General features: G+C 45.7%; 1 protein-coding gene across 1 annotated transcript in view; it reads right to left on the reverse strand.

The window, feature by feature from the left end:
* Positions 1-3,152: 3,152 nt before the first annotated feature.
* The window catches only part of SMOC2 (SPARC related modular calcium binding 2), a 217,695-nt gene continuing 207,646 nt past the window's right edge, over positions 3,153-13,201 (reverse strand). The window contains exons 14-15 of the mRNA XM_010388342.2: positions 6,975-7,012; positions 3,153-4,673 (exon numbers count right to left, since the gene is read on the reverse strand). Of these exons, the coding sequence (XP_010386644.2) occupies positions 4,656-4,673; positions 6,975-7,012 (56 nt within the window). The 3' untranslated portion in view covers positions 3,153-4,655. The remainder of the gene's footprint in view (positions 4,674-6,974; positions 7,013-13,201) is intronic.

The following is a 13,201-nucleotide window of genomic DNA, read 5'->3' on the forward strand; positions in this document are numbered from 1 at the left end:
CCTGTCACAGCCTGGTGACTTGTCCTGACCCACGTGACAGACTTTGGCCAGCAGATATTAGCAGACAGGTCACAGCTGAGGCTTGAAACATGCTTGTGCAGTCCCACTGACTTTCTTGCATTTCAGCCGCAGCTGAGCAAGAACCTGTCCCTCAAGACCCATGAGTCCCAGAGTCCCTGAAGGATGAGACTCCAGCCCACCCGTGCCCATCCTGACGCACAGAGCCAGTTCAGCAGCGCCCAGCCCACCCGTGCCCATCCTGACACACAGAGCCAGTTCAGCAGAGCCCAGCCCACCCGTGCCCATCCTGACACACAGAGCCAGTTCAGCAGAGCCCAGACTACCATACTAGACCCATACTAGCCTGACCAACCTCGACAACACACAGGGATAAAGACAAAGGTAAATGAGCATCGTATAATATTCATACTTTCTTTTTCTCGAGCCAGAGCCTCGCTCTATCCCCCAGACTGGAGCACAGTGGCATGATCTTGGCTCACGGCAACCTCCACCTCCCCGTTTCAAGTTGTTGGGAGCAGGCGCCCCAAAATCTGGTCATAAACTGGCCCCAAAACTGGCCATAAACAAAATCTCTGCAGCACTGTCACGTGTTCATGATGGCCATGACGCCCAGGCTGGAAGGCTGTGGGTTTACAGGAATGAGAGCAAGGAACACCTGGCCCGCTCAGGCATTCTTAAGCCTTGATCTGCCCCTCCCCCACACCCCACATTAAAGGCATTTTTAAGCCACAAACAATAGGCTTAAAGGCATTCCTAAGCCACAAACAATAGCGCCAGCGATCTGTGCCTTAGCGACATGCTCCTGCCGCAGTTAACTAGCCCAACCTATTCCTTTAATTCAGCCCATCCCTTGTTTCCCATAAGGAATACTTTTAGTTAATTGTATATCTATAGAAACAATGCTAATGACTGGCTTGCTGTTAATAAATACGTGGGTAAATCTCTGTTGGGGCTCTCAGCTCTGAAGGTTGTGAGACCCCTGATTTCCCACTTCACACCTCTATATTTCTGTGTGTGTGTCTTTAATTCCTCTAGTGCCACTGGGTTAGGGTCTCCCCGACTGAGCTGGTCTCGGCACAAGTGATTCTCATGCCTTCGTTTCCCGAGTAACTGGGATTACAGGCACCTGTCACCATGCCTGGCTAATGTTTTGTATTTTTAGTAGAGACAGGGTTTCGCCATGTTGGCCAGACTGGTCTTGAACTGCTGACCTCAGGTGATCCATCTGCCTCGGCCTCCCAAAGTGCTGGGATTACGGGCATGAGCCACCATCCCCAGCCCATATTATCTTTCTTGAGTAGCTTTGTTGTTTGCACACCTAGATTGTCCAATTGGCAGCTTATGATCATGTCAGTCATTTCTGCACATTGATTTCAGAAAAAAAGCTGAAAACATTCACCTAGATCATTCAAAAAATTTCTGGTGTGGCAATGATAGGCATGATTTATGAGTTGGTCGGTATGCTTCTAAAATAAACCTCCAATCAAGATATTTTTGACAAAAATACAGGAAAGCCTTTTCAGACATAACGAGGAGAGTGGGGGATGGTTTGGGGAGGGAGGCATCTTTCACTAGAAACAGGCACATGGCCTGGGTAAGAGAAACAGATTTCTGGTTTGGATTTGCAATCTTAATATTTTGCAATAAGAACCACCTGCACCCGCTCCATGCCTCCCCACTCCCTTTCCCTTACTATCTTTTTCAAGCTCTTTCAGTCTTGTGGAACACTTCATCCTCTCCTACCTACTCCAAAATCCCAGTTTAAGCCCCACCTCCACTAGCAGCTTTCCCTGACAACAGTCCTCTCCTAATGTCCTTCCCAGTATTGTCTTTACTGCACAATTGATCATCGCCAATGCTAAGACAGAGTTTTACAAAGATCACTTTTTTCTGAATAGAAAGAAAATTGTGTATGGGGTTGGGGTGGGCTGGGTGAATTTACCAGGACCAGGAGGCAGTAACTAATCCTGGAGGAAGTGTGTCCAGTTAAGATGCTACCACGACAGTCCAAGGAAAACACAAGGGTCTAAGCAAGGCAGGGATGCAGGTGTGGGGGAGGGGGACACAGGATGCAGGTGTCGGGGAGGCGGACACGGGATGCTGTGTGGGGTGTGGGGGAGGGGATGCAGGTGTGGGGAAGGAGGATACGGGATGCTGTGTGGGGTGTGGGGTGTGGGGGAGGGGATGCATGGTGTGGGGGAGGGGAACGTGGGGTGTGGGGGAGGGGATGCACGGGATGGGGGAGGGGGACCTGAGTGTAGGGGGGCGGGGTGTGGGGGAGAGGAATGTGAGGTGCGGGGGAGGGGGACAGGAGGTGTGGGGGAGGGGAATGTGGGGTGCAGGGGAGGGGCAGATCAAGGCATCCTCAGGCTTCTAGTTGTGTAACTTTGAGAAAAGCACCAGCTTTTTTTTTTTTTTTGGACACTGAGTCTCATTCTATTGCCCAGGCTGGACTGCAATGGCGTGATCTCAGGTCACTGGCAATCTCCCCCTGGCAGGTTCAAGCGATTCTCCTGCCTCAGCCTCCCAAGTAGCTGGGATTGCAGGCACCTGCCACCATGTCCAGCTAATTTTTGTATTTTCAGTAGAGATGGGGTTTCACCAGATTGGCCAGGCTGGTCTCAAACTCCTGACCTCAAATGATACACCCGCCTCGGGCTCTCAAAGTGCTGGGAGTACAGGCATGAGCCACTGTGCCCGGCCACCAGCTTTAATCAAAATAAGGCACTCTTTTTGTTTCTTCTGAAGTTTCCTATAGCACTGGGTGACGTCAGCAGCACTGGGCAGTGCGGAGTTAAGACTCACAGACAGATGACCTTCCACACGGTCAGGGCAAACACGTGTACGTGGCACACCTGGGGTGCAGGTTCCAAGCACTTTGCATACGTTAACAACTCACATAATTCTCTTCCCATGTGTGGAAGGAGGAGGTTCATGCATGCCACCAGCATCCCCGCATCCCAGAGGGGGAACTGAGGGGTCATGTCTAAAGTCACACCCCACTCAGGGACACAGCCAGGATTCCAATTCTTTCAGCCCACAGCCCTCACCTTTCCCTCCTGTACGGTAGACACCTGTACAATTAAGTAATTATCAAAGTCTGCATTTAGTTGGAAAAAAAGAGACTAACATAGTTTTAATAGCATACTTTATTTTAATCTAAGAAAAATGATTAAATTCAAAGGTCAGAAATATAAAAGATTATCCAAAAAGTTTAGGATCATAACTGTTTCTTAAACAACATTGGCATGTACTTGAGCTGGTTCTGTGGCTTCAAAGGCTTGATTTTTACCTTGCACAGTTTAAATAAGTAAGAAGCCTTATGCGATGCTCCACAAGCATCCCAACCTCACAAACATCTTCTACAAGGCATGTGTCAGGGGATTTGGGGCCATGAAGATGCTTTTCCAAACAACAGTCTGAGCCGAGATAGAATCACATTGAAGTTTCCGCTCTCAGACCATCCTCCAAACAGTTCCTCACAGACAGAGGGCGCTCTGAGCTCCAGGCCCAGGCCTGAGGGGGGCAGCTGGCTGTGCACGCAGGCCAGTTCTTTGGTCACCGTGTGGGCATTCCAATCCTATCCTTCTCTGCCAGTGCCACCCAGATGAATTTCCCATTGGCAAGTTCTTGTACCCTTGATGCATTCAGAAAAGTAGAAAGGAACCGTGGGGACCCACAGGCACTTCTCCCCGGCTGCCAACACCAGCCCTGGGGGCACCATGGATCCAGCTGTGCCTTCAGTAAGGAGATTGCTCATAATTGGTTCAGGTGAAGACTTTACCTTCCGGTAGCCCTGGGGTGGACCAGATAGGAGGATCATGTGGGGGAAAAACCAGGCAGACAAGCCTGTTAGGCAGCTCGGTCACACCGTGACTGGATTTACATTTTGGAAGGATGGGCCCCTCCTAGGCAGCCTCCCACCACCAGAACGACTCTCCGGGACTCGCTCAAGCCCCAGGGCAAAACTCAAACAGAAGCTTAAAATGGAAAAGCAAACATCCTTTGAGCCAAAGTATCACACCAAAGACAGTTTGGAAATAGTATTTCCTCCAGGGGAACTACCTGTACTTAACTGGATAGCTTTAGTGGTTGCGTGATTCATTGTACGAGCAAGATCTCTGGAAAGCAAAACAAGACAAACTAACAGAAAATCCCAAGAAACAAACCAGCCCGTGCATGTTAACTGCCTGAAGGGTCAACCGTACATCACAACCTTCCACGGAAATGTGGAGCTTCCAACATGATTCCGCAATGCTGTAAGCACAGCCATCTGGAAGTGACTGCAGGGGTTAGGGAAGCCATAGGATTGCAACCAGAGTGCCTAGAGCTCCACTGTTAACATGTGGAAGGCGAAGAAATTAAGCCTAAATGCATTCAAATACATCTCCACCACATACAGATTTCCAAGGTCAAAAGAGGACACATACATTGTATGTGATTAATTTTCTGAAGCCAACTCTCCATTTTCACAGATTAAAACAGTCTGTTTAAATATCTCATTTCTACAAAGTGAATTTACATTTAAAGTACAAAGTGCAAATACTATGTGTTTCTGTTTTTGTTTTCTTAATTGCTCGTTTGGTGAGGGAGTTTCCCACATGTCTAGGAACTGCCTTCGCTGTGGGAGCCATTTATCCTTGTTTCCTGGGCTGAAAAGACAAGACAAAAAGAGACATTATATTCAGAGGTGTGTGTCACTCGCCTGAGAAGACGAAGGGGCTTCCGGGAATGAACTGAACCAAAGAGGGCTGGGCAGGTCGTGAGGGGTAAGGATGAATGAGAAACGAGGAAGACATTTTGGACACTGGTAACTTTTTAACACTTTCCTTCCTTGACATGATAGAAATATTGGGGAAAATATATCATTTCAAAAAAGTAACATCCACTATAAATATTTTAAGTACTCAATACATTAAATGTTTTCCAGAATGTCTTATCACCTTGATTATACAAAAATAATTTTAATAATATAACTTATGCTTCAAATTTGATAAAGGCATAGTTGATTCTTAATTTTCCTTTTTATCTCTTTTGTTCACTATTTACCTCTTTAAGAAGAAATCCAACTTAAAAAGTTTGCTGATTATAATGATAAACAACGGTAACTCAGCACCTTGACTTTCAATTAAAAGTAATTTAGAATGAAAAAGAAAAGTAATATACAATCTCCTAGACTCAGTTTTCCGAGAGGGCCAATTCTTACAAATGTTGATCTGTTCTTCTGTTTTATTATTTAAGTAATTAAATTCTAAAGTTTAGGAGGTTTCTGAGTTGGCTTTTATTCCCCTTGATAAAGATCTGAAAAGGTAAGAAGACAAACCCATCTCCAACACTAAACTTGAGGTTTAAATTCGCTGTGCATAAAGACAACCCGTCAAAGTATTTTACCAGTCATTAAAGATGGCCAGGATGGCTGGAGGAGAAGGTGGACTAACATCTTAACTTATTTAATAACAGCTCTGACTACTCTGGAGTTGCAGTGGAAGCTGAAGAGATCAGGAAATAGCTTCTTTGGATTCTACGTTAGCATCATGCACCCTCCTGTGATCCCTTCTTTTGATAGTTCCTGTCTGGGTCATGCACATAGGGAAACCCTGGCTGGCTGGCACCATGTTATTCTTTGAGATGCTTCAAAGAAACATGGTGACCTTCAATGGCCACGGCCGGTAGGAGCCGCAACTAGCTTGCCCGTTAGGATCAATCCCAGTATCACAGTTTGCAGAAATAGCCACAAAATGAAAGGCATGAAGGTCCGCGCGTCCACTAGAAAAGGAGGGGAAACTGCTTCCGTTTCTCTCTTTGGAAAAAAAGAGCTGAAGCAGGAGGCGTGTGCTTTGAACTGAGTTCATTTAAGATGCGTGGAGTGCATGAGTACAGTGATTGCCGTTCTCGAATGAAAACAACTTCTGGAGGTCTTGGCACTCAGGGAGGGTAATTACTTTCAGACCAGCCCTGTTTTAAAGTGTAAGTGATTTGCGGTGAGATTTAAAGTTAAAACCATAAACATTTGCTAAACAAAGGAAAACGTATCACACATCTTTCCTCATGAAATGGTTTTAAATTACATCCAAGGTGTGTGCTGGCTGCCTCCACTTAAACCCACAACAAATACAGGGGCTTGCCTCAGGAAATGTCAACCTGACATCAAACAGGTGCAGGCAAAATAAATCACAAATTGACTCGTGGTAGCAAAGAAGTGAGGATTTTGCCCTGGCTTTGAAGGAGAGAGACATGAACCCACTCATGTTTATCTGCTGGAAAATGTTCTTGACATGTGATAGGTTGTGGCTTTGGGTGCTGGAGGACACCACCATCGCATCCTTTACTTGCAAATTGAGAGGGAGAACCAGAAACACAAACACATGTTTGTGAACACACAGCAGGAGCCGAAAGTCCCTTTTGGGAGCCCAACGCGTGTCTTGCTGGGACCCCAAAAAGAAACAGAAATTCACCCGTGTATGAAGGATGCCTCCTGTTCCTGCAACCTCCCTGACAAAACGCAGGAACCAAATTACAAACACTCAGACAACTGCTTGAAAAAATTCAGCGGGGCACAGTGACTCACACCTGTAATCCCAAGTGGACTGCTTGAGCCTATGAGTTCGAGACTAGCCTGGGCAACATGGCAAAAACCCTTCTCTTAAAAAAAAAAAAAAAAAAAAAAAAAAAAAAAAAAAAAAAAAAAAATCTACCAAACAAGGGAACTCAGAAATTTGTCTTAATAATTGAAAGTTAAAGTAATAAACGTTTTCAGTCAACAAGTTGGTGATTTTGGATAGAATTCTATAAGACTGCTTTAGTCCTCACAGGGTGTAGACAGTATGCTTGCCTCCCTTGAATTATTTCTTTTCTTGGAAGGTACTGGCCATTGCAAATCTACATAACTCTGAATTGTTATTGTATATAATTAAAAAAGGAAATGGTTAACAGTAAAATATAAACATACTTACCTGTCTATTAGACGTACTTTCAGTATTACCTCTGGGGGCTAGCAGGAAAAAAATATATATTATTAAAAATCAGAGACTCATTATTTAATGAAAGGTTCAACATAATTTCAGGAAGGAGTCCACATCACTTTAGGAAGGTGTTATCAATTGGCAAACTCATTTACATGAAAAAAAAATACATACAGTCATTCCTCAGCATCCAGAAGGGATTGGCTCCAGGAGCCCCGCAAACCCAAATCCTGCAATTCTCAAGTTTCTTATATAGTATGGTGTAATATTTTAATATAATATAAACACATCCTCCTATGTACTTTAAATAATCTATAGACTACTTATAATGCTTAGTGCAATGTTAACGCTGTGTAAATAGTTGCTATATACTACATTGTTTTTTATTTGTATCTTTTTTGTTCTCTGAGAATTTTTGATGCAAGTTTGCTTGAATCCACAGAAGAGCTAACTATACATGCATTGAACATAAATTATGAGTAGTGGATTATGAAAGTTACTATGTAAGTACTTTCTAACAACACAGATAGTCCAGCCTTAGAAGAATGTTTTACTTTACCCCAAACTCTAAGGTAAATCCACCTTCTCTGGAGAAGTGAATTCTAGATGTTTCTCAACCTTTCCCCAGAAGGAGAGGGTTCACGTCCCTGGGGTACCGGGAGCGAAGCCATCAGGATTGCCCCAACTAGGGCTCTTTGAAGTCTTTTGCTTCTATATTAAAACCCGGAGAAATGAAAGTGTTTGGCTCAAAATAGTTTTTTCCAAAGCTTCGAGTAGAGTCAAAGCCTGAGGGAGCTGTGCTGTCTCCTGGCTTCACGGCCCCTGCACAGCGGAGCTTCCCTGGAAAGTCTCCTTCCTGCTCTCAGCTCAGCTTCCGCACCTGCGTCTCCATGGAAACCTCTGGGACGCCTCCTAGGGGCTTCAGCATCCTCATCCCTTTCCCACTTTCCCGCACTCACTAGTGGGCTCAGTTGGTCTCAGGGTTTTAAATACTCTATTTCCTGACAGCTCCAAGGATACAAATTGCTGTCATCTTCAGCATGGACCTCTTTCTTTCCTCAGTCCAGATTATCACATCCAACTTCGTTATCTCCATGTGGATTTTCATTCAATAGGCAGCTCAAAAGAAACAGGACCCAGCCGGACTCATTATCTTCCCTTGCAAACCTACTTTCTGACATATTCCATTTTCAGGATACAGTGACCCCATTCTTGAGCTGCTCAGGGCAAACTTTTGGAGTCATGATCACACCTCTCTTCTCCTACCTTTCTCATCTCATCTGGGAGCAAATCCCGACCCTTGGTTCTCCTCTGCTCCTCCAGTCTCCAGTCAATCTCACTTTGCAGGGCCTCCTCCCTGTCCCCATCTGACGTTCCAGCCCTCCTGACCCTCCCTTCTGCCTCCTCCACAAGTAACCCCTATCATGCTGTGGGGTTTCCTATTTATCTGATGACTTGCTTCCATACCAAAGTGTAATCCCAAAAGAGACACACATTTCTGTGTGTTTACTGTTATTCTGTCAATGTCTAGAGCAGAAAGCACTTGGTCAATAGTCTTCAAATGAATCAACAGATGAGGGAAGCATCCTTCTTTCCATATTCCTTGATTAACTGTTGATTTCCATCCACTCAATAAAAAACATGGAATAAAGAGCAAAATTGTTCTATTTTCAAACTGTCTCCCCTTTGCCATAACGCAAGTAGAAACACAGTGTGAAAAGGTGCAAAACAAGCATATTAGGTAAATTGCAAAAACATTAAGCAGTGGCTAAATCTATGATTTTTTTTAAATAGCTGGTTTTAATGGTCTAAGTGCCCAAATGAATATTGCTGCTCATCTACTTGTCTTGACTGAAATGATTACTTTACAGGAAAAAAACAGGCCTTTCAGCCAACGGTTCAAATTTAAATACTATTAGAGTGATACTTTGAATCTATTCTGAGCCAATTTGGCTATTCACCAATTGCCAGTTTTTTGTTGGATTGTTTGCTGATTAATAGAATTCTCCCTTGGAGTTAGAAGTAGCTGTAAAGTTATAAAAGGAAGTAGCTGTAGATTACAGTTATAAAAAGAAGTGTTATAACTTTGTAAGTTTTATAACTGGGCTATGCTGGAGGCAGGGTGTGCTCTGCCCTGTCCATCCATCCTTCCAACGGTCTCACTCAGAGAAGCAGCCAGAGGCTCCTGGGCTATGCTGGAGGCATATAAATATCCTGGGATATGCTGGAGGTTAATTTTAAAAAGTTAATATTCTTTTTTTTTTTTTTTTTTTTTTGCCGGGGAGGATGGGGTCTCACTCTGCCACCCAGACTGGAGTGCAATGGCGCAATCTCGGTTCACTGCAACCTCCGACTCTCAGCTTCAAGCAATTCTCCTGCCTCAGCCTCCCGAATAGCTGGGATTACAGGCTCGCACCACCACGCCTAATAATTATTGTATTTTTACTTGAGACAGGGTTTCACCATGTTGGCCAGAATCATCTCGAACTCCTGATCTCATGGCCTCGGCCTCCCAAAGTGCAGGGATTACAGGCGTGAGCCACTGCGCCTGGCTGATTTCTCATATTTTTTAGAATAAAAAGTGTGCTGTTCAGTAGTGAGCAAACATACAAGAAACAAAAAAACTTAGTAGCACGGTGGTTAGAATGTTCTCGCTAATTTCTTCTTGGATCTTAAGGTTTTTCTGACTTTTTGCTACTACAAACTATACAGGGTAGAAAACATATGACTGATAATGAATTTTTTTTAAGTCAGAAAAAAGAAAAATTCCGTAAGGAAAATGAAAGGGCTGCAAAATCAGCTAAATATGTATCCGAGACCACAATGTTCATTTTTAACCATGACCAAATTGCCTCTTTTGCCAAATTGCAGTTTATTTTTCTAGGAGCGATCATATGCTTTCTTCTTGATTACTAAGAAGACAATAAAACTGAGACATATCAGATTATTCAGAGGGATCTAAAGAAGATAACTCAAACTTCTGCAGCAACTTAAACTTTTCACCTAAGATGATGGCATCAGAAGAGATCACGTTGTGCTCCACCATCCATCTATTCTTCCTTGCCAGGGTCTAAGCACTCCAGCCCATCCATGCCCCTTCCCTGCCCCACACTGTGCCTTGAGCCTTTGGAAGGTTCGCACCTTCCAAAGGTCTGAGAGGTTCCATCTCTGAGCATCCACCTCCCCTGTGGCTGTGCGAGTGGCTCAGCCTCTCACGCTTCTCTGCCACATCTCCCCAAGACCTGTGCTGACCTGTGCTGAACCTGCATTCCCACCCAGGGTAGCATGGTGGCAACCCACAGCCTTTATGCTATGTAAACCAGAAGGAAACGCTTGGGTCCTAAGCCATTGCGATTCTGTAGTCACTTGCGTGAAGCATGACCCATGGAAGGTCATGACTCATAAAGGTCACCTTCATTTCAGTCTATCAATATATGCAAGGAAAAAACATTTCCTCCCAGGGCTTTCTCCCAGAGCTACTGAGAACTCCATGTATCCTTCAACACCAGGGTCCTGCTCAGCCTTAGCACACAGCAACGTGGACCCGTCCTAGAAGGAACTGACAACCTTTCCACATCAGGATATGCGGCTCACAACAGTTGTCTGTATGCTGCTGCCACGTTCCAAAGAGACTGTCTAGGGGATTTAGCTTGCTCATGAGGGACTCATATCCTTCTATCAGAACCCAATCCATGGGCCAGCTCCTTGGAGAGTGGGTGTATTAACCATGACTTTCACTTCCTTTATCTAATGCTTTGACATCTGAACCTTGCTTATGCTGAAGAGGCTGCCCTCTGAGTTAGCCCATCCCCAGAGACAGTGAGGAGCAGCCTTTCCTATTCAGGCCGACCTACAACCTCCACTCTCACCCAGCCAACAACCTCCACCCTCATTCAGACAACAACCTCCACCCTCACCCAGCCTATAATCTACAACCTCACTAACCCTATAACACCCACACTCACTCAACCTACAAACTCTACCCTCACTCAACCTACAACCTCCACCCTCACCCAGCCAACAACCTCTATCCTCACCCAACCTACAACCTCCACCCTCACCCAGACAACAACCAACACCCTCATCCAGCCTACAACCTCCACCCTCACCCAGCCAACAACCTCAACCCTCATTCAGACAACAACCTCCACCCTCACCCAACCTATAATCTACAACCTCACTAACCCTATAACACCCACCCTCACTCAACCTACAACCTCCACCCTCACCCAACCTACAACCTCCACCCTCACCCAACCTACAACCTCCACCCTCATCCAAGCTAAACTTCCACCCTCACCCATATTATAACCTCCAACCTCAATCAGCAAACAAGCTTTACCCTCACCTAACCTACAACCTGCACCCTCATCTAAGCTACAACCTTTACCCTCACCCAGTCTACAACCTCCACCCTCACTCACCATACAACCTCTACCTTCACCCATATTATAACCTGCACCCTCAACCAGCAAACAACCTTCACCCTCACCCAACCTACAACCTCACCCAACCTACAACCTCTACCCCTACCCAACCTACAACCTCTACCCTCACCCATACTACAACCTCCACCCTCAACCAGCCAATAACCTCCACCCTCACCCAACCTACAACCTCCACCCTTACCCAACCTACAACGTCCTCCCTCACCCACCCTATAACCTCCACCCTAACCGAACCTACAACTTCTACCCTCACCCAGCCTACAACCTTCATTGTCACCCAGCCTATAACCTTCATCCTCACCCAACCTATAACCTGGCCACCTCATTTACAGGCAAGTCTGCCTGGGAAATCATGATAAGGGCTCAGGCCCAGTCCCTCACTTCCTCTGTCTCTTGGCTGACACTGGTGTCTCCCATGTGGCCTCCCACAGCACAGCATGGCCTCGTCTCCTTCGGATCTGTGAGTAACAAATTATCTTTTAATTGTCTCCTGATCTGTTTGCCAAATGACACCTCAAATTTCCTATCAATATACTATGTTTTAAAATAGTAGGACACATAGATGAATGCCAGACATTTGCCCTAACAGACCTTGATCCAGCCCAGAACGCCAATGCTAGTGTTTACACACCACACACCTTACCTACACACCACGCACACACCCTGCACACTGCATACCACACACACACAAACCAACCCCCCCACACACATATACACACACACCCCATATTTATACACACACCACACACACATGCAGTCTGAGCTGTGTCCTGCAGGTGGTGCAGGATGCGGGGAGCTATGGGTTCCTCTGGAAGGGTAGCATAGGAGCAGGGCCTCCAGGAAACCATCTTCTTAACTGCTGTGGATCTATCTTGAAATCATTTGATCCCGAAATTTTCAAAATTCTGTCACCATAATCACAGCTCTGGGCCCAATTATTCTACTTGAAAACCCACCAATTGCTGGAACTCACCCACCCCCCTCACAAACTGGAATTCACCCACCCCTCACAAACCAGAACCCACCCACCCCCCTTACAAACTGGAACTCACCCACCCCCCTCACAAACCGGAACTCACCCACCCCCCTCACAAAACGGAACTCATCCACCCCCCTCACAAACTGGAACTCACCCACCCCACTCACAAACTGGAACTCACCCACCCTCCTCACAAACTGGAACTCACCCACCCCTCACAAACCAGAACTCACCCACCCTCTCACAAAGAGTCTACATTTACTTCAGTTTAACGGAAGAAATTAGTAGACAGGAATCTGCCCCAGCAAGGGCCATGAACCACATGAACCTGTAGCACCAGGCTGAGGAGGGCAGAGGCCATATGTGGCTTAAGTTTTGGGTGCTACTCAAGCCACCTGACAATGGCTAACAGGAAGGAGTCCTTGCAAAGAAAAGACCAGCCTGCACCATCCAGGAATGGAAGATTAAAAGGTCAAAAATAGATCTACACTTGGCTCTGTCCATCCTTACTTTTCTCACTATAACCATAAAAATTAGCCTTCTATAGAAATGCAGAGACTGGCTTCCATAATGGAGGAGGAGCTACACAGGAAACCCCCAGGTGCCACAAGGTGTCACTCATCATGTGCAGATGGGGCAACAGCAGAATGTGAGCAGTTCCCTTCGTGAATCGCTGAATGGGTGTTCATCTTCCCTATGTGGAATCATCAGGGGTGAGGGACACCATGGTTCCCTGGCTCCAGTTGCTAATCTGGCTGTTACCTGCTCTCCATCTCCCCATCACTCCCCCA

Source organism: Rhinopithecus roxellana, chromosome 4, assembly GCF_007565055.1.
Source record: "Rhinopithecus roxellana isolate Shanxi Qingling chromosome 4, ASM756505v1, whole genome shotgun sequence".
Taxonomy (NCBI): domain Eukaryota; kingdom Metazoa; phylum Chordata; class Mammalia; order Primates; family Cercopithecidae; genus Rhinopithecus; species Rhinopithecus roxellana.